General features: G+C 37.7%; 1 protein-coding gene across 1 annotated transcript in view; it reads left to right on the top strand.

The window, feature by feature from the left end:
- Positions 1 to 22,623, top strand: part of LOC120523529 (transcription regulator protein BACH1-like) — a 144,065-nt gene that overhangs the window by 64,787 nt on the left and 56,655 nt on the right. The window contains exon 3 of the mRNA XM_039744928.1: positions 12,777 to 13,967. Coding sequence (XP_039600862.1) covers positions 12,777 to 13,967 — 1,191 coding nt within the window. The remainder of the gene's footprint in view (positions 1 to 12,776; positions 13,968 to 22,623) is intronic.

Below are 22,623 nucleotides of genomic sequence, written 5' to 3'. Positions count from 1 at the left end.
AAAAGATGAAAAAGCGGATGCCATAAACTTACATTTGTCTGAAGTGTTTACAAGTGAGCACGTGGACAACCTCCCAGAGGTAAACACGACTACTAAGGAGGTACTGAGTGATTTGGAAATTATAAAGGGTGAAGTACTGCTCAGATTAAATAAGATGAAATCAAACAAATCCCCAGGACCAGATAATATTTATCCTCGCGTTCTTAAGGAGGCTAGTGAGTACATATATAAATCCTTGACACATATTTTTAGGAAGTCACTGTGCAGTGGAGATATTCTGAAGCCTGGAAAATGGCAAATATCATTACATTGTATTAAAAGGGTGACAGGGCAGATACAAGCAACTATAGGCCAGTAAGCCTAACATGCATCACAGGAAAATTAATGGAAGGAATTATTGAGGATAAGATAAGAAAAAAATGTTTTGCAGTGTAGTAACTGGATACGTAAATGTAGTGCCTTTTTCATAATACCAGTATACTGTATGTCTCTTGAGTTACTTGCCTTGCATCCTGCTTTTTGTGGTCTCATTGTATTTGAAGCAATGTAGTACATGGTTAGTGTGATTCATTGTTGTTTTTTTTTTTCATGAAAAAAGAGCTAATATTTAATTGTTTTATATCTAGTTTGAGCAACAAGAAACAATTACATTACTTTTTTTTTGGAATGCCAATTGGAAGTTCCTATGTACAAGACAATGTAGGAAGGTGAGACATTAGAAGTAACAGACTTGCTCTTGTAACCAAGGCTAACCTGTGTAAGAATAACCCCCCTTAGATACCAAAGGTAGAATGAATAAAATATTATAAAAGGGCAGCAGGTATTCTCGTGGTCAGCTTTATGCCCTTTTCAGTTCCTTTACCTGTCACACTGATTTTAATATCAGAAAATGTTAGTTATAAACAATGAACACTTTAAAGTACTTCACTTCATAAAGATATGAAAAAAGTCCAATAGAAATATTTGCATAGTTGGGAACCTCTCATCCTGTATAATAATTTACTCTACTTTCAACAAAAAAAATAACAGTGGTACGTCTTTCATTTCCTAGGAACATCTGTGTAATGGGGTGTTTTCCGAACAAAGATTTTTAGTGAAGCAGTATTTAGTTGTATGAAATTAAATCAAATGTGAAAAACTGGCTGTGCAAAAATTTGGATACCCTTGTAATTGTGCTGATTTGTATCCATGTACCTGCTCAATACTGACTACTTGCAACACCAAATTGGTTGGATTTGCTCGTTAAGCCTTGAACTTCATAGACAGGTGTCTCCAATTATGAGAAAAGGTATTTAAAGTGGTCAATTGCAAGTTGTGCTTCCCTTTGACTCTCCTCTCAAGAGTGACAGCATGGGATCCTCAAAGCAACTCTCAAAAGATCTGAAAACAAAGATTGTTCAGTATCATGGTTTAGGGGAAGGCTACAAAAAGCTATCTCAGAGGTTTCAACTGTAAGGAATGTAATCAGGAAATGGAAGGCCACAGGAACAGTTGCTGTTAAACCCAGGTCTGGCAGGCCAAGAAAAATACAGGAGCGGCATATGCGCAGGATAGTGAGAATGGTTACAGACAACTCAAAGACCTGCAAGAACATCTTGCTGCAGATGGTGTATCTGTACATCGTTCTACAATTCAGCACAATTTGCACAAAGAACATCTGAATGACAGGGTGATGAGAAAGAAGGCCTTTCTGCACTCACACCATAAACAGAGTCGCTTGTTATATGCAAATGCTTATTTAGATAATCCAGATTAATTTTGGAACAAAGTGCTTTGGACTGATGAGACAAAAATTTAGTTATTTGGTCATAACAAAAAGCGGTTTGCGTGGCGGAAGAAGAACACTGCATTCCAAGAAAAACACCTGCTACCTACTGTCAAATTTGGTGGAGGTTCCATCATGTTGTGTGGCTAGTTCAGGAACTGGGGTCCTTGTTAAAGTCGAGGGTCGGATGAATTCAACCCAATATCAACAAATTCTTCAGGATAATGTTCAAGTATCAGTCACAAAGTTGACGTTATACACAGGGGTTGAATGTTCCAACAAGACAATGACCCAAAACACAGTTCGAAATCTACAAAGGCATTCATGCAGAGGGAGAAGTACAGTGTTCTGGAATGGCCATCACAGTCCCCTGACTTAAATATCATCGAAAATCTATGGGATGATTTGATCTGTCCATGCTTAGCAGCCCTCAAATTTAACTGAACTGGAACATTTGTATGGAAGAATGGTCAAAAATACCTCCATCCAGAATCCAGACACTCATCAAAGGCTTTAGGAGGCATCTAGAGGATGTTATATTTGCAAAAGGAGGTTCAACTAAGCATTGATGTAATATCTCTGTTGTGGTGCCCAAATTTATGCACCTGTCTAATTCTGTTATGATGCATATTTTCTGTTAATCCAATAAACTTAATTTCACTCCTGAAATACTACTCTTTCCATAAGGCATGTCATACAGTGGTGTGAAAAACTATTTGCCCCCTTCCTGATTTCTTATTCTTTTGCATGTTTGTCACACAAAATGTTTCTGATCATCAAACACATTTAACCATTAGTCAAATATAACACAAGTAAACACAAAATGCAGTTTTTAAATGATGGTTTTTATTATTTAGGGAGAAAAACTCCAAACCTACATGGCCCTGTGTGAAAAAGTAATTGCCCCCTGAACCTAATAACTGGTTGAGCCACCCTTAGCAGCAATACCTGCAATCAAGCGTTTGCAATAACTTGCAATGAGTCTTTTACAGCGCTCTGGGGGAATTTTGGCCCACTCATCTTTGCAGAATTGTTGTAATTCAGCTTTATTTGAGGGTTTTCTAGCATGAACCACCTTTTTAAGGTCATGCCATAGCATCTCAATTGGATTCAGGTCAGGACTTTGACTAGGCCACTCCAAAGTCTTCATTTTGTTTTTCTTTAGCCATTCAGAGGTGGATTTGCTGGTGTGTTTTGGGTCATTGTCCTGTTGCAGCACCAAGATCGCTTCAGCTTGAGTTGGCGAACAGATGGCCGGACATTCTCCTTCAGGATTTTTTGGTAGACAGTAGAATTCATGGTTCCATCTATCATAGCAAACCTTCCAGGTCCTGAAGCAGCAAAACAACCCCAGACCATCACACTACCACCACCATGTTTTACTGTTGGTATGATGTTCTTTTTCTGAAATGCTGTGTTCCTTTTCGCCAGATGTAGCGGGACATTTGCCTTCCAAAAGTTCAACTTTTGTCTCATCAGTCCACAAGGTATTATCCCAAAAGTCTTGGCAATCATTGAGATGTTTCTTAGCCAAATTGAGACGAATCCTAATGTTCTTTTTGCTTAACAATGGTTTGCGTCTTGGAAATCTGCCATGCAGGCCGTTTTTGCCCAGTCTCTTTCTTATGGTGGAGTCGTGAACACTGACCTTAATTGAGGCAAGTGAGGCCTGCAGTTCTTTAGACGTTGTCCTGGGGTCTTTGTGACCTCTCGGATGAGTCGTCGCTGCGCTCTTGGGGTAATTTTGGTCGGCTGGCCACTCCTGGGAAGGTTCACCACTGTTCCATGTTTTTGCCATTTGTGGATAATGGCTCTCACTGTGGTTCGCTGGAGTCCCAAAGCTTTAGAAATGGCTTTATAACCTTTACCAGACTGATAGATCTCAATTACTTCTGTTCTCATTTGTTCCTGAATTTCTTTGGATCTTGGCATGATGTCTACCTTTTGAGGTGCTTTTGGTCTACTTCTCTGTGTCAGGCAGCTCCTATTTAAGTGATTTCTTGATTGAAACAGGTGTGGCAGTAATCAGGCCTGGGGGTGGCTACGGAAATTGAACTCAGGTGTGATACACCACAGTTAAGTTATTTTTTGAACTAGGGGGCAATTACTTTTTCACACAGGGCCATGTAGGTTTGGATTTTTTTTCTCCCTAAATAATAAAAAACATCATTTAAAAACTGCATTTTGCGTTTACTTGTGTTATATTTGACTAATGGTTAAATGTGTTTGATGATCAGAAACATTTCGTGTGATAAACATTTAAAAGAATAAGAAATCAGGAAGGGGGCAAATAGTTTTTCACACCACTGTACATTAAAAGAAATTTGCTACTTTGAAAGCTCAGCCAATGATAAATAAAAATCCAAAGAATTAAGAGGGGTTCCCAAACTTTTTCATATGACTGTAACTGATAAGAAATACACATGCCCAAAATAATACTAATCAATGACCAACAAAAGGTGTAATGTCAGAATGTTCAGTTTCAGGCAAGTTCCTGCCGAATAAAACAGCACACTTTCCACTTTTACAAAAAAAAATTACAAAACAGATGTCTATTGTAAATGCAATGAAATTATGAATGGGTGTTATTGGGGTGTAATGATAAATATCTCCAGGCCTTCTAGGAAATAACGATGATTGCTGTTGCCCACTCTGTTCTCTGTACACCAATGACTGTAGTTCCACTGATCCTTCAGTAAAAATCATTAAATTTGCCAATGATATCACCTTCATTAGACTAATTACTAATGGAAATGAAACAGCATAGGTAACTTGTTTTTGGTATTGGTGTGCTACAGTTAACCTGGAACTCACTTACACCAAAACTGAAAATCGTACATGACTTTTTCAAAAAGAGGATTCTTCAAATGATTGGGGACATTTTCACAAATACTGTTAACTGGGACATTAATAACACTTCCCTCATTAAGAAGGCTCAACTGCAGATTTATTTTCTTTGCAAACCAAAGAAACTAAATATTTCTTAGCCTGTCTTGGTATAGTTCTACAAAGCTGTAATTGAAAGTGTGATCACATCATTGTCTGGTTTGGTTCAGCCACTCAAAAAGTAAATTAAAAACATTTTGTGAAGTCTGCTGAGAAAAAAAATGGCTGTGCTCTTCCAACTGCTGAAGACCTGTATGCATCTAGTATCATAAGCAATATCTAAAGGGTCACCACTGACTCATTTCACCCAGGTCATCACTTTTTCCAAAAACTCTGTTATATGCTTTAAGCCAATCAAAACTAACATTATTTACACTTAACACTAGAATTACCAAAGCCTACTAAAAAGGCTTGTAAATAACAACAACAACAACAACTTTTATTTATATAGCACATTTTCATACAAGCAGTAGCTCAAAGTGCTTTACATAATAAAGAATAGAAAAATAAAAGACACAATAAGAAAACAAAATAAATCAACATTAATTAACATCGAATAAGAGTAAGGTTCAATGGCCAGGCGACAGAAAAACAAAAAAACTCCAGGCGGCTGGGAAAAAAAAATCTGTAGGGATTCCAGACCATGAGACCGCCCAGTCCCCTCTGGGCATTCTACCTAACATAAATGAAACAGTCCTCTTTGGATTTAGGGTTCTCACGGAAGGGCTTGATGAAGATGGTCACGTAGACTTCTGCCTTTTAATCCATCCATCATTGTTGGAGCATCATGAAGCTTTGAGTAGGTGGAGGTGGCGCAGGCCACCACCACAAAGAAACCGGAAAAAGAAACAGAAAAGAGAGTAGCGGTCAGTACAGATTTTAGAGCCACCATGAATAGTTATTATGATGAATTGAACATATAGAGTATCAGGATTAAGTTAAATTGAAGTTATAGAAAGGCCATGTTAAAGTAATATGTTTTCAGCAGTGTTTTAAACTGCTCTACTGTAAATGCGGTCCACTTTAAATCCCTTCGCACCTGTCTGTCAGCGTCTTTTGTCTTGTAAATGTGTCGATAAGCAGCAAGCAGCCTGCTCCGCCTGGACAAACTTGTTAAGAAGGCAGGCTCTATTTTAGGAATAAAGTTGGACAGTTTAATATCTGTAGCAGAGCGACGGGCACTAAGCAAACTCCTGTCAATCATGAATAATCCACTGCATCCACTTAACAGTGTCATTTCCAGGCAGAGGAGTAGCTTCAGTGACAGACTTTTGTCACTGTCCTGCTCCACTGACAGACTGAGGAGATCGTTCCTCCCCCACACTATGCGACTCTTCAATTCCACCCGGGGGAGTAAATGCTAACATTTTTTTCATTTTTATTACTATTTAATTTAATATTGTTTCTTTGTATCAGTATACTGCTGCTGGATTATGTGAATTTCCCCTTGGGATTAATAAAGTATCTATCTATCTATCTATCTATCTATCTATCTATCTATCTATCTATCTATCTATCTATCTATCTATCTATCTATCTATCTATCTATCTATCTATCACATCCCCCCACCGCCGCACAGTTTTCTCAGCTCAAGTCTGTTTACCTGCATGTCATTTGCTTAGAGTTGTATAGAGTAAATACTATATCGTTATTTGGAACATATGCATTTCATGTGTGTTCCATGTCTACAACAATTTATGTAAACACATCATTAAAACAGAAACGTTTTTCATGTTTTATTAATAATTGACAAAATGTAGACATGAAGTGTATAATGTGTGAAGCCTGAAGTCCAAATATCAAATAAAAACTTACACAAAAGGTATAATTATAAAAGAAATGCGTTTTTATTCAAGAATATAACTACAGAAAGAGAACCTGTGTTAGGGTGCGACATTGACACACCTTTGATATGACCGCTTTGGTGGCACAATGGTAAGAACTGCTGATTGGTAATCAAAAGTTCATGGGTTCGACCCTGGACGTCTCCATTTTGAGCTGCTGTTATTCTTACTATATTAGAATATAAACATACATTTGATTTGAGTCTGTAACAGCTGGTATAAATTTATGGTACTTGTAAAGGTTAGCTTTGTTTTTTTTTTTAATTCAGTTTTATTCTCCCAGTTATGTTCACACTTCCCCCAATGGGACACTGCTGTTTTCACATAAAGATGTCCTATAACAGAGGTGAACTCAGATGATGATGAGGGTCCTACATCGGAGAAAGAATGTATGTCGCACTTTTGCCATCACTGTACTTTGTATAAAAAGCCAGATCGAATGTTATTCCAGCTCTGGCCAACTATACAGTTAAGGGCACAATGCATAGTTCTCACTTTAGCCTGTTGAGTATAGAATTCAGAAACGCAATACAGTATTATTTAGCTTACAGCTATGGTAGGGATCACACGAAGGCAGCAGTATATTGGCCAGTAATATCCACAGATATTAACTGTTGTGTGGGGGCATGAAAGTTTTGTTGGGAAAGAAGGCCAACACAGAGGAAAGAACAGCCTTATGTCATTTTCAGACAGTTTGTGGTAGAAAATAGGCACAGATATCTGTGAATATCAGGGGTGTAATTATCTTGTAATATCAGATTATTATTTGCATTATCTTGAAATACTCCATTTGCCAGTAACTACTGCAGATAAAGTAATTAAAAGAATGAAATGAATTTTTGCTACATTTGGAATTCCCAGTCAAATGTAAACAACAATGAGCCCAGTATATGAGCCTGGAAAGGATTCAATGCCTAGTATGATTTTGAACACTTAACCTCCAGTCCAACCCACGCAAAAGCTAATGTACACGCTGAGCTGGCTGTGCAAAAAGCGTAGTGAATCTTGCAACAAGCCATTCCTTTATTAGCAATGATAATGTACCAAGCAACACCAGCAATATGTTCAGAAATAAGCTCTGCAGAACTTTTAATGGGATGGAAAAGTAGGACAGCCCGTCCTGTAAGGCTATGTCAAGCTAAAATGTCCTGAAAAAGAATGTCGTTCTGAGGTACAGCAGGGCCAAAAAACAGGCTTACTATTTTAACAAAAGTCACAGAGTACGAGACTTACCTATTTTCTAAAAGGGAGATCCAATCCTCATCAAACTGGATAGCGAAAAGACGTGGAAGGGACTCATAATGGTGATAAAAGAATGTGTGACTCTAAACTCATATGTTGTAAGAAAAGGAGAACCTGCCAACATTTACAGGCATTATCAACTAAAACCTTAAATAATGCAAAGGAAGAGAAGCGAACAGGAATGTAACACATGGAGAAACTTTGTTTTAAGCAGGATAAGATGCCTTCAGCTACTGCAAATCTGTCTGTGGAAAGATGCATCATAACAAGGTCTGGTAGAGTGAGCAAACCTGCATATAAAGTGAGTCCTCATAAGAATTCAAGTTCAAGTTTTAAACCTACTATTATTTATTCAAATCCAACGTTTTTAGGTCCTACATGTACTACCTTATTTGCATTAATCCTCATTCACTGCATATCTGCCCAAGTCTGTATTATGGCCAAGTCCCTCAGCAATGATTCAAACAATTCTAGATTATCTGTCATTCTGCCTAGTATGGTGTCATACTTAAGTAGCTTGTTATGTCAGAGGCATGTGATTTGTATTCTTGCTCAATTTGTTCGATAGAGAACAGTGGCTCATACATGAATCCCTAACAAGGTTCCTTGAACCATAATCTTTGCTTCCTGTGTTTGAAGCAGTTTTGCACTCCTCTATACACTATTTTCTGAATTCCCACTTATTTCAGTTTGATGCATAGTATTTTATTTGGTACCTTATCAAAAACTTGTATGAAAGTAAGGATAAATGATATTTGCACTTCTGGTCTCAGATAATACTATTGGAACTCTTTTTGGAACAGATGGGAACTGAACGGCTAGGTGGCAATGTACTGGGGAGGTGTATGAGCAGATGAGTCATGGATTGTTTAAACTAGGGTATCGAGGTGGCAGGGAGTTTAGGACAGACCAGGTTTAGAACTGTACATGAAGGAACAAACAATAGTGTAAAAATAAAAATGCATAGTAATGTAAATTCTAACCCAACATTTAAATGTAAAAGCAAAATGATTAATGCATGAAAAATAGCTTGCCTTAATGCTAGATGTATCAAAAATAAAACAAGTTGGCGTGGTATGTAGCAGAGCATAATTATGATATTATAGCAATAACAGAAATATGGCTGAATAGTAAAGATGGGTGGCACAGTGGGTAGCATTGCTGCCTCGCAGTTAGGAGACCCGGGTTCGCTTCCTGGGTCCTCCCTGCGTGGAGTTTGTACGTTCTCCACCATGACTGCGTGGGTTTCCTCTGGGTAATCCAGTTTCCTCCCACAGTCCAAAGACATGCAGGTTAGGTGCATTGGCGATTCTGAATTGTGCTTGGTGTGTGTGTGTGACCTGTGGTTGGCTGGCGCCCTGCCCAGGGTTTGTTTCCTGCTTTGGGCCCTGTGTTGGTTAGATTTGGCTCCAGCGGACCCCCGGTATCTTGTATTTAGGATATAGTATGTTGGATAATGGATGGATGGATAGTAAAGATGGGCATGAGTATAATATAGATACAAATTTCTTTGGAAAAACAGACAGAACCGAAAATGAGGTGGGTGTGATTTTCATGTCAAACAGAATTTAAACATAAGTCTTCATCAATTGGACAGTGAGCCCTGTCTTAGTGAGGACATCTGTCTTCATCTGGAAAGCATTAGGGAAAGCGGTCTTATTTTAGGAGTTTGTTGTAGACTGCCCAATGCAGACAGTAATTTCAGTGCACATCTTTTTAGTAGTACAGTAATCCCTCCTCAATCGCGGGGATTGCGTTCCAGCGATAGATACCCCCCGCGATAGATGAAAATCCGCGAAGTAGAAACCATATGTTTGTATGGTTATTTTTATATATTTTAAGCCCTTATAAACTCTCCCACACTGTTAACATTATTAGAGCTCTCTAGACATGAAATAACACCATTTAGTCAAAAGTTTAAACTGTGCTCCATGACAAGACAGAGATGACAGTTCTTTCTCACAATTAAAAGAATGCAAATATATCTTCTCTTCAAAGGAATGCATGTCAGGAGCAGAGAATGTCGGGGAGAGAGAGAGAGAGAGTGAGAGAAAAGCAAAAAATCAATACGTGCTTTTGGGCTTTTAAGTATACTGAAGCACCGCGATAAAGCAGCATTTTTTAGAGGAGCGTCCGTATCCTCTAGGCAAACAGCCTCTGTGCAAACAGCCCCTCTGCTCACATCCCCTCCGTCAGGCGCAGAGAATGTCAAAGAGAGTGAGAGAGACAGAGAAAAGCAAACAATCATGCACCGCGCGGGAAGCATATCGTATATCATTGAGTTTTAGTTAATACGTAATACATGCTCTGATTGGGTAGTTTCTAAGCCATCCGCCAATAGCGTCCCTTGCATGAAATCAACTGGGCAAACAAACTGAGGAAGCATGTACCATAAATTAAAAGACCCATTGTCCGCGGAACCAGTGAAAAATCTGTGATATATATTTAGATATGCTTACATTTAAAATCCCCAATGGAGTGAAGCAGCAAAAGTCGAAGCGCGATTTAGCGAGGGATCACTGTACTAAAAAGCCAAGTTTACAGGGGGATATTAAAGTCATGGAGGTATTTAACTACCCAAATATTAATTGGGATAATTTTGCAAATGGTGGAGCACAAGTTCAAGAGGAGTTTTAAGAAGTAATCAGTGACTGTTTTTTAACACAGTACGTGTGTTAATGCACTAATGCTAGGAGAAACCTGTCTAGAATTGAAGGTGCAGAGGTGATTAAAACACTAGGGTCAAGTGACCATAATATAATACAGTTCTTAGTGTTTTGGAATAGTGCAGATGTGAAGACTAAAACTGTTTAACTTTGGTAGGGTAGATGCAGCAAAGTCTAAAGTGAATAGACTGGGATAAACTATTAAATATGGAGACAGTTGAGGAGCAGTGGAACAGGTTTAAAAACATTTTACATATAATGTGAGACAGGTACGTACAGTAGAGTCTCGGCTGAACGTCGGATAAGCGAAAATGTTGGATAATGGCAGGTGTTATGAAAAAACCTATTAAAGTCAAACTTTGTTATAATTTTACACATTACAAACCTAATGATCATGTTTTACAACAAATCAACAGAATAAATTTACTGAAAAAATGAACTTACAGTTACAGAATTGTCTGACGTTAAATACAGTATGTACTTTACTTAAAAACTTCAGTCCTGTGATGATTTAAAGACATTTTTGATCATAGTCTGCTTTCCTGATGAGTGCCGTTTCTTCGCTGTGAAGTCTCGCCATCTTTGTAGCATCATTATGTCGATTCCTGTCACTTCTTCTTGTTGCTCAATGTAATTAATTGCAGTTTCTAGCCTTAACTCCATCACTATATAGTCAACATCCGTACGAGCGTATACTGCTTACTACAGCATTGTGACTGCATGTGTGTGTTTGTGCTGTGACGTGCGAGTCCCCGTCTTGCCCCCGAAAACTCGAAGCTGAGTCTCAGTACTTTTAGCAACACCAGCTTTATTAAGCTTGAAACAGCAACAGCGCAGTTATTTATTTTAGTGGGATCTGCCATTCTCCTATACACAGACACAGCAGTCAGGCAGGGTCTGGGGGAAAGTAATACTGAGCACAGTGCATTTATAATGTTCCTTGTTCCTTGTATCACCCATCAATTGCAGGCGCTTATAGCATGTCCGCAATCTTTTCAGATTGGCTTTTACATCGAACTGCTACAGCGCTGGGAGACTGCGATTGCAGGTTTGGGACACTCTTCCTGTTGGGTGGAATCCCACAAGAGTTTAGAAACTCACTCACACCAGTCATGATTCTTTTCAAAGGTAAAGTGCAGGTTAATTTGCTTTATGTATTTTTACTTTATATTTTGTATTAATCATTTTTATATGAATAGTTTTGGGTTGTGGAACGAATCATCTAAGTTTCCATTATTTCTTATGGGGAAATTCACATTGATATACTGTACGAGTGCTTTGGACTGCAAGCACATTTCCAGAACAAATTATGCTCGCAAACCGAGGTTCCACTGTAATTAGCTGCGGCAGAGTTGGGAGCAACAAAAAATAGACTACGTTCATGCTCACAACTTGCAGTTGTTGTTGCCGATTGTTTTTTTTTTTTCGGTGGGACGTCAGATAATACGGAATGTTGGATAAGCGAAGGTAGGATAAGCGAGACTCTACTGTACCTAAATTTGGAATCAGTATGAAATTTGAAAAAACTGTGCAGTGGGTTACTAAAGACTTGAAAAAGAAACTGCAAAGAAAGGGATTTAAGATGGGCCGGGATTACAAGTTTTTTTGTAGTCTTCAGGAATTCTAGTGTTAAGAAGGATATTAGGGAGGCTAAAAGGCTGTTAGGGAGGAATATGACCAATAAGGCAAAAGAAGACCCAAAGAGATTCTTTCATTATTTTAGTAGTAAAAGAACAGTTAAGGAGGAAGTGGAATGCATCATGGATAGTAAAGAGGAATTAAAAATGCTTTATAAAACATTTTTCATAAAATTAAACTACATAACCTTGTGTCAATAAATGTCTGCCACCTGCAAAGCCACCAAATTTGTCACTGCTTCCAGTGTTCTTAAGGGCCTTACCTCAGTTAAGATCAGACTAATATACTGACACAGGGTTAAGTACTCCAGTCATATATTTTCAGAATGTGAAGTTTGAATAATATGTACCTTTTGTGGTATGTCTGTATATTTGTGTTTTTTTCTGTGGGTTCTCTAGCTTTTATCCCATGTCATTTGTGTTAAGTTGTCTCAAAATTAACACTATATACAGTATTGGAACATGAGGGTGTATGAGAGTGTGCCCTGCAAAGAAGTGGTATTCTTTTCAGGTGTGATTTCTGGTTTGTGTTCAGGTTTGTCTTACCCTGAGACCCTGGATTAGATTTTAGTGGGCATGATGGCTGGATAGATCATTGAGCATTTTAAGGGAATTTACTAACAGTACTTTTTTTAAATACCTTTTGCAATTGTCATAACAATCATGCATTAAATGTCAGGTTTCAGTTGTTTAAGTGTATACTTTGTAATTTAATTTTTCTTTTGTTTTTTCTAGGTTACTGCTAAAGGATTTAGTTCATTGCTTGATTTTGCATATACTGCCAAATTAATTTTAACCAAAGACAGTATATTGGAAATCCAAACATGTGCTGATTTTCTTGGGTTCCATAACTTAGAGAAAACATGCTTCAGTTTTCTTATTTCAAAATTTTTTCAGACTGAAACAGACTTTGAGGATAATAGTGAAAAAAAATGCCCTAGGTCAAAGTACTGGAAGTCCAAAACTCAGACTGTTTTTGAAGAGTCTATGCTTTTGAATGTTAATTTTGGCCTTTTAGATGATGATTGTTCTAGTCCTCTTGGTTCTAATCTCACAGTGCCTGATAAAGAGGCAAGTTTGATTACAGGAGAGATTAATACTCACACTCTGTCCACTTCACTGAGTTCCATTTACAAGAAGATTCAGAATCATTCAAAGGAAAATCAGGAAACACAGATTGAAGAATGTGCTGACAAAGGTCAAAGTTTTGACGGCATAGATAAAGAAAGTGGGCACAATAACTTTGAAATTAATAAGATCAATTATGAAGAAACAAAAACATGTACCTCTCAAGATGCAGGCAATAATAATAATGTCTGTCATCCTTGTACTAACACACTTTCTGGAAAACCTGTCCTGTTTAATCCCTTGCAAAGTAAAACCAATTCTCTTCAGTGTCCAGAGAAGAAGAAAGTTTTAGAAGGCTATAGCACAGAGAATAACAACACCTCTCTTTTTGGAACAAAAAAAATAGAAACCATTCTAGACAGTCCTCCTACTTCTCAAAGCATTCAGGAGGGAAACCTAAATATCAGTACTGGAAGTAGCAGGGAAAAGGAAGTATCACAACATCTGGCTATGGAAGTTTGGAATGAATTGAGTATAGCCCATGAAGAAGAAGGTCAGACTTTGCCTGTACAGGTCTCTTCAGAGAAACTCACTGAATGCCCCTGGTTATCCATAAACATAAATGAAACTTGCAAATCATACTCCAATATCCATGTAAAGGAAACAGAGTGCCCCTTCTTAAATGATTTGAATAATCAATCATACCTAACAAACTCAAAGGAACAATATAAAGAATGTGAACTAGAAGGATCACAACTGATGAAAAGTCCAAATATCTCTTCGTTAAATTCTGAAGATGAATTTGATTTTGACAGTGACGGAGACAATGAATCTTGCACAAGAGAGCAAACATATGAGGTTGGTAATGTATGTTTTATCAGTAAATCTTTTTCTTACTGAAAATCTTTATATGACAGTGTGTTTGGTTTGTTAAAATGGGTTAACTATGGCAGAGTTTAAAATTTTCCAAACTCAAATGTATTCATTTATATTGGATTTTGTGACTTTTATAAAAATTATTTAATGTAAAATAAAAACATTTTTTGACCATGTTGAACAGGTTAGAAAATGTGTCTATGGCATGAACTTTAGGTTGGACCAGGAACTTTGTCACTGATTTGAAAGTTAGAACCTTTTTTTATTTCATTGAATGTTTTGTAATAATTTTGTAAAATGAATAATATATATATATATGAATAAAATATATTTACCTATGTTAGTAAAGTATATAAAATACCATTTCTAACTAGCATTTTTAATATCATGTACTTAAAAACAGGGCTCAGGTAAGATTGTGGTGACTGAAACAATTTTCATAGACACTTGATTCCAACTCAAGTGCCGTAAAAATTGAATTTTTTTGTCCTGTTGTTATTTATTGATTGTGGTTTGTTTATGGTTAGTTGTAGTTTATATTTCTTAAATATATATGCTTTGAAAGAAGTACCTGTTTGAGAGTTAACCACCATCAAGCACAAGCCACAGGTGCTCCCATGCACAACTCTGCTGGCATTTCACTAACTTGCACAGGTGATCTGTTTATCCAACAGGAGCTGCTATCATAAATGTAAAAAAAGGAAATACACAAAACATACAAGTTGAAACAATCTCTCTTAAGCTAAATAGTAAATGGCAAACTAAGTGATAGTTGAAGTCACACAGAATGTTTTTCAGCTTTAAGATACATGAGTTTGAATGTTCACCAACGTGCTTCAGTGAGATATCTAAAATATCTAGTTGAACGTTTACCTTACTTGAAAAATTTGTTTGAAGAATAAGTGTGCCAAATTTCAACTAAATTGGTCAACTGGGGACTGAATTGTTTCACGTGGATGGTTAGAAGAATGAACATCAAAGTTTTAAGGACCAAAAAGTCCTACTATTTACCAAACTACTGGATAACATATTTCCATGCTTCTAAAGTTCTCTTATAAGGAAAGGCTTTCTAACATTAATAATTTATCCTTAAAATTAGAAATACCATGCTTTTTTTCAGTAATGAAACTCCCAAGAGTATGCCAAGTGGCATCTAAATCCTTTTGTTCTCATTAATTTTCCATCACCTTGGCACCTTTATAATGTGTCTCTACTGCCTTACCTCCAAAAGCCACAGACAGCTTAATACAGTTTGAATGAATGTACAAATAAATAATTTCTTGGCACAGAGAATATTTTTTATACATTATTTCACTTTAAATGTTAGCATATGTTTCAATTAAAAAAAAACAACTTCAGTAGTTATTAGTGAAGAGCAAAACACAAGATTTCAGTTAGCAATATTATTTCTGTTGATTTTCTTTTTTTATTATTAATTTTATTGTAATCATTCCATACAAATCAATCAATTTTTACAAAAAGTAGGATTGAGAACAAGTCGACCCTCACCTCTGCATGGCCAAACGGAGTAAAACTTAAGGCTTGTAAACATACCTAAATTGATGAGTTTAATAAGCTATAGAGATTAATGGAGAAGAAAAAGAAATGCAGAAATAATTGCTTCCTCTGTGCTTTAAAAGCTTATTCTAAAATATTATTGATTAGATCCTGCCATGTTTTTAAAAAAAAAAAAACTGTACAGATCTTCTGAGTATTTGATTTTTTCCAATTGCAGATAGTATAAAATATTGGTTTCCCACTGACTTAAAAGAGGAGAATTAGGATTCTTCCAGTTTAGCAAAATTAGTCTGCATGCAAAAAGTGTAGTGAATGCAATCACAGTTTGTTTGTCCTTCTCCACTTTAAACCCATCTGGAAGAGTCCCAAACATAGCTGTTAATGGGTTAGGAGGAGGGATTGTGACACCAAGGCTGTCTGAAAGGTAATTAAAAATTTTGGTCTATATAAAGATCTCTAAGCAAGTTAATCACAAATTTTTTCCTGATATTAAAAATTGCGTATGTTTATGAAGGTTGAAAGAGGTGGTTCTTTTGCAGAGGTGCCACAGAATAAAGCTTTTCCATCTTAAAATGCTTTCTACATTGGTTCCATATTCTGAGTGAGTGAACCACAATTGGGTTATCAGTATATTGCAGATAACTTGCATTTATTGGGGCACAAAGCAGGGAATATAAAGAAGTACTGCAGGATTTTACTTCTATTGCAGACCATGTCTGTGTAAGTTCTTCTGTTTGTGTCCAGGTTTTTATAGCTTGTATGTTTGCTGTCCAGTAATAAAACTGAAAGGTAGAGCCATGCCACCTTCTGCCTTTGGTCTTTGTAGGGTCATTCTTTGGATACATGGATGTTTTGAATTCCAAATAAATGAGGTTATTGTTGAATCTAATTGCTTAAAAAATTATTTATTGGTGTATTTTGGAATGTTTTAAAAAGAAGCTTAGGACGAATATTCATCTTAACAATGTTGATTCTTCCAGCTAGAGTGAGATGAAGGGTCGACCATCTATGCAAGTTTTGCTTAATTTTTTCCATGCAGATGTCAAAATTTTGTTGATAAAGAGCTTTATGTTTACTTGTGATGTTTACCCCTAGGTATTTAAACTGTTCTGCAATGATAAAAGGTAGGGTGTCTAATCTAATATTATATGCTTGAGAATTCACTGGAAAGAGTACACTTTTATTCAGATTAATTCTGAGACCAAAAATCTTTTGAAATTCTGTAAGTGCTCTTAAGACTGCAGGCACAGAATTTTGTGGGTCTGATATATACAGTACCATATCATCTGCATATAGAGACATCTTCTTTTCCAGTCCTTCTCTAATAATCCCCTTTATGTGATCAGCATTTCGACAGTGAACCGCCAGTGGTTCAATGGCGATTGCAAATAGCAGCAGTGACAAGGGGCATCTCTGTCTGGTACCTCATTCTAGTTTAAAGTAATCTGAACAAATGTTGATACAAACTAAAGCTTCTGGATTGGTATACAGTAGTTTGATCCATGCACAAAACCAAACCAAAATTTCTCTAATGTAGTGAAAAGGTATTTCCATTCAATCATGTCAAATGTTTTTTCTGCATCCAATGATAATAATATTTCTTGGGTCTTTGATTTTGTTGGTGAGTATATTACATTAAACAGGCATTGAAGATTGGAAGATAAGTGTCGACCCTTGATAAATCCAGTTTGATCTTGTGATGTTACCAAAGGGAGCACTTTCTCCATCCTTCTAGCTATGATTTTTGAGAGTATCTTAACATCATTATTCAGAAGTGAAATCGGTCTGTATGATGCACATTGTAATAAGTCCTTATTTTGTTGGGTGAAAAGTTTGAGGAAGAGTTTGATTGTCTCTAGCTTCTATAAATGTTGCTAATAGAAGAGCTAGCTGAGTGGAGAATTTCTTACAAAATTCTGCAGGGTAGCCATCAGGGCCTGCGGCTTTCCCGCACAGAAGTGACTTTTTAGCTTCTAGTAATTCTGATAGCGCCAGAGGTTTATCCAGTTCCTCCACACTAAGAGTATCTACAGTACATCCGGAAAGTATTCACAGCACATCACTTTTTCCACATTTTGTTATGTTACAGCCTTATTCCAAAATGGATTAAATTCATTTTTTTCCTCAGAATTCTACACACAACACCCCATAATGACAACGTGAAAAAAAGTTTACTTGAGGTTTTCGCAAATTTATTATAAATAAAAAAACTTAGAATTCACATGCACATAAGTTTTCACAGCCTTTGCTCAGTACTTTGTCGATGCACCTTTGGCAGCAATTACAGCCTCAATTCTTTTTGAATATGATGCCACAAACTTGGCACACCTATCCTTGGCCACTTTCGCCCATTCCTCTTTGCAGCACCTCTCAAGCTCCATCAGGTTGCACGGCCATTTTAAGATCTCTCCAGAGATGTTCAATTGGATTCAAGTCTGGGCTCTGGCTGGGCCACTCAAGTGCATTCACAGAGTTGTCCTGAAGCCACTCCTTTGATATCTTGGCTGTGTGCTTAGGGTCAATGTCCTGCTGAAAGATAAACCGTCGCCCCAGTCTGAGGTCAAGAACGCTCTGGAGAAGGTTTTCATCCAGAATGTCTCTGTACATCACTGCAGTCATCTTTCCCTTTATCCTGACTAGTCTCCCAGTTCCTGCCGCTGAAAAACATCCCCACAGCATGATGCCAGATGGTTGTCCTTCTGGAAGGTTCTCCTCTCTCCACAGAGGACCTCTAGACCTCTGACAGAGTGACCATCGGGTTCTTGGTCACCTCCCTGACTAAGGCCCTTCTCCCCCAATTGCTCAGTTTAGATGGCCGGCCAGCTCTAGGAAGAGTCCTGGTGGTTTCAATTTCTTTCACTTACGGATGATGGAGGCCACTGTGCTCATTGAGACCTTCAAAGCAGCAGAAATTTTTCTGTAACCTTCCCCAGATTTGTGCCTTGTGACAATCCTGTCTCGGAGGTCTACAGACAATTCCTTTGACTTCATGCTTGGTTTGTGCTCTGACATGAACTGTCAACTGTGGGACCTTATATAGACAGGTGTTTGTCTTTCCAAATCATGTCCAATTTACCACAGGTGGACTCCAATTAAGCTGCAGAAGAATCTCAAGGATGATCAGGGGAAGAAGGATGCACCTGCACTCAATTTTGAGCTTCATTGCAAAGGCTGTGAATACGTATGTGCATGTGCTTTAAATTTTTTTTTTTATTTTTAATAAATTTGCAAAAACCTCAGGTAAACTTTTTTCACGTTGTCATTATGGGATGTTGTGTGTAGAATTATGTGGAAAAAATGAATTTAATCCATTTTGGAATAAGGCTGTAACATAACAAAATGTGGAAAAAGTTATGCGCTGTGAATACTTTCTGGACGCACTGTATTTGTGGTATCCGTAATGTATCCAGAAATATATTAGATTGTGTGGCTGTCTTCTTTAAACTCAGTAGAATATAAGGACTTATAGTAGTCTTTAAATAAGTGCATTATATTTTTATTGTCGATGATTTTGTCTCCGTTCGTGTTGGTGATTACTGGGATTGCGTTGCGAACTTCTTGCTTGTGGAATTGTTGAGCTAACAGCTTATTAGCTTTTTCTCCATGTTTATAATAATGATGTCTGGATTTATAAATTAGTTGTTCAGTTTCTTTAGTTGATTTCTGAATGCAGAGCCTGCCTTTTCCTATGTACAGTAGAGCCTCGCTTGGAAGCCTGGCATGCTCTTCATCTATTCTAGTAATTTCGCTTTTTAGCTCTGATACTTTCTTTGTTTCTAATTTATTTCTGTGAGAAACATATGAAATAATCTGTCTTCTTAAGAAGGCCTTAAGAGTTTCCCAGAGTATTCCTGCAGAGATCTCTGAGGATGTATTTGTCTCCAGGAAGAAACTGATTTGTTTGGATATAAATTCTGTACAATTCTTGTCTCGTCTGACTGTGTGGGGCATAGTGACTTTAGCTCCAAGATCAGAGGTGCATGATCGGAAATAACAATAGCATCGTACTTGCAAGATTTAATCGTAGGCAAGAAATTATTATCTATAAAGAAATAATCAATTCTTGAGTATCAATGATGTACTGGTGAGTAGAAACAATAGGTTCTTGAGTTTGGTTTTAGAAACCTCCAGGGGTCTGATAAGTTGTGGTCCGTTATAAACTTTGTAATTCCTATCTAAGAGTGGATTTCTATTGATTTTTCTATTGATTTTTTTCTGTCATTCTATAAATGATAAAAACTACAGCCATGCTTACATAGTTCATGAAATAGGCAAGTAAAGGGCAAGCAGCATAACAAACTGATTATAGAACTATTCACAATAGGGATGGAGTGGGGCTGTCTTACAACAATGCAATGATATGATACAGACCAGACCACACCACACTGGGATTGGAGAATGACATTATTGCTAAGGTGCCATAGTAATTGCCAGAAAGAGAAAATAGATATGCAACCCCTTAATAAGCTCTCTCTTGCTCCTTTTAATGCACTCATATACATATTGGTGCAAGCAGTTGTTATATTTACTGAGGAGCAGCAAGCTGCCATGGTCAAACGTACTGTCTTGTAGAGTATGGGTAGCTTCAACTTTGTATGCATGATACTTAAGGCCACACTTTCTAATCGCTTTTGCTACATTCACATCGTGCTCTGTCTTGTTGTTGAAGGTGATAACAGAAAAACAAATAAAGATCTTTGAACTGGGGACGTGCAAAGTAATCAAAGCTTCTAGCTGCCTTGTCCACTTTCCTTCCATGTGCCTTAGTATTTCTTTATTTATCCTCCTTAACTGCCTCTGTCATGCACCCAGAAGTATAACTTTCTCTGTTTCTGACATAGATCATGCAGTTTAACTAACTTCTTCACATCCCATAGGCCTGTCTCATCTTTAATTACAAAGAAATTAAATAATTAATAGGACTACTACTATGTAATTTGTACTGTTATGTCCATCCATTCATTATCCAACCCGCTATATCCTAACTACAGGGTCACGGGGGTCGGCTGGACCCAGTCCCAGCCAACACAGGATGCAAGGCAGGAAACAAACCACAGGCAAGGCACCAGCCCACTGCAGGGCACACATGCACACCCACACACTAGGGACAATTTAGGATCACCAATGCACCTAACGTGCATGTCTTTGGACTGTGGTAGGAAACCGGAGCACCCAGAGGAAACCCACGCAGAAACTGGGAGAACATGCAAACTCCACGCAGGGAGGATCCGGGAAGTGTACCCAGGTCTCCTACTGTGAGGCAACAGCGGTACCACTGAGCCACCGTGCCACCCTTATTGTATATTCTTTAACACTAGAATTACCAGAGCCTACGAAAAAACTTGTAATTCCGTCCCACCTTAAATTGCTTCTTAAATCCCTTCACACCTCTCCGCCAGCATCCTTTGTCCTCTAAATGTGCTGATAAAGAGAAGCTAGGAGCAGCCGGCTATTCCATCCCCCCACCAATTTAGAACGTGCACGAACTTCTCTCAGCTCATGCCTTGATTGAGTATTTGGGAGTGAAGTGGAGTTTTAGAGTGGAAATAATAGATTTGGAACACACGCATTTCATGTCTGTTCTGTTTCTACAGTAATCTGTGTCAACACATTGTTAAAACAGAAACGTTTTTTATATTCTAGTAGTAGATGACAAAATGTAGGCATAAACTATATAATGTATGAAGCCTGAAGTCCAAATAACAAAGAAACATTTTCACAAAAGGTACAAATATAACACAACAAGTGCGCTTTTATTCAAAAATATAACTGCAGAAACAAAAAGCCGCCTTCACATGCGACATTGACAGTAGTTTATTATAACTGCCTCCGTGGTGCAATAGAATCAGTTCTCGCCTTGGAATCAAAAGGTCGCGAGTTCGATCCTGCACCACTCTGTTTTGAGAAGTAAACTGCTCTTAGTCTTACTATTTTAGAATAAAAGCATACATTTGATTTCAGTCTGTAACAGCCGGTGCAATTTATGATCCTTGTAAAGGTTAGCTTATTTTTTTTTTTTAATTCACTTTTCATTCTCTCAGTCGCGTTCAGAATCAATCCATACAACCCCATCTGACACGGCTGTTTTCACTAAAGACGCGCTATAGCTCTGCAGTGTACCACGATGCATACTAACGCAAACCGGGTTCTGACACACAAACGCTGGCGAAGCTGCCTTCTTCGTATCTCACCGTCACTTGATTTTCTTTTTATTCAGTTTTATTGAGTGTTTCTGCCAGTCCTCGCATGTACTGTGGGGCTGACGCTAAAGTAGTTGCAGCCTTTCACAAATGAGTGTTGTTTGCTTGGGTTTCTGCTCTGCTAGTTTTTAATTGTCATTATTAAGATTCAATGAAGGGAGCAAACTGCACAGAGAAAGGGTGAAATGTAATAAAAAGAGAGTTAAGCATTTAAACCCATAGCAAAACCAGAAATATTTTAAGTTTCTTATAAATGTAAAAATCATGCTGCTGTGCTTTTCTGAATGTAGAATAAAAGATAAATAATACCAGCTAGTTAAATGAGATCAGAGTTATCAGGTGTTGTCACTGATTAGGAATCTGGTTGGAACAAAAACCTTCAGCCACAGTCGGCCCCCAGGACCGAATTTGAGAACCCCTGCACTAAGGGCACGCAAGACAGAGAATCACGCCTGCCAACTCATAGAGCCCCGCCCGCCAACTCTAAGACCATGAGATGACTGTCTACATTGTCTACATTGCTCAGACTGGGCTGAGGGTTTGCCTTCCAACAAGACAATGACCCTTGGATTGGAGAGCTGAGAGTCACGTGTGCTTTATGCTGATGTGTGCTTTGCAAACGCTAGAGTCTGTTGAGAGTTGTTGGTTTGTTCTGTGGTGTGAGATTTAAATTAAAAAATAAATTTTGCTTTTAAAAACTTGGGTTTTGGTTGCCGCTAAGGAACCGTGTGGGAATTTTTTAAGCTTTTTTCCCTTTAGAAGGGTTTTTTTGCTTTTTTCACCCGCACAAGAGCAAAAGTAGCTGGGTGTTTGGAAGTGCGCTTGGAAAAGTTATTTGTACTTGTTCTTTTTCTTGTTATCTGTATTTGAATTAGTATTGAGGCGGCAGGGTAGAAAGCAGCAGTAACTGATATTGGCAT

This window comes from Polypterus senegalus, chromosome 2 (assembly GCF_016835505.1).
Source record: "Polypterus senegalus isolate Bchr_013 chromosome 2, ASM1683550v1, whole genome shotgun sequence".
NCBI classification, from domain to species: Eukaryota; Metazoa; Chordata; class Cladistia; order Polypteriformes; family Polypteridae; genus Polypterus; species Polypterus senegalus.
The sequence above is the reverse complement of the archived record's forward strand: the minus strand, read 5'-3'. Positions and strand labels throughout refer to the sequence as shown.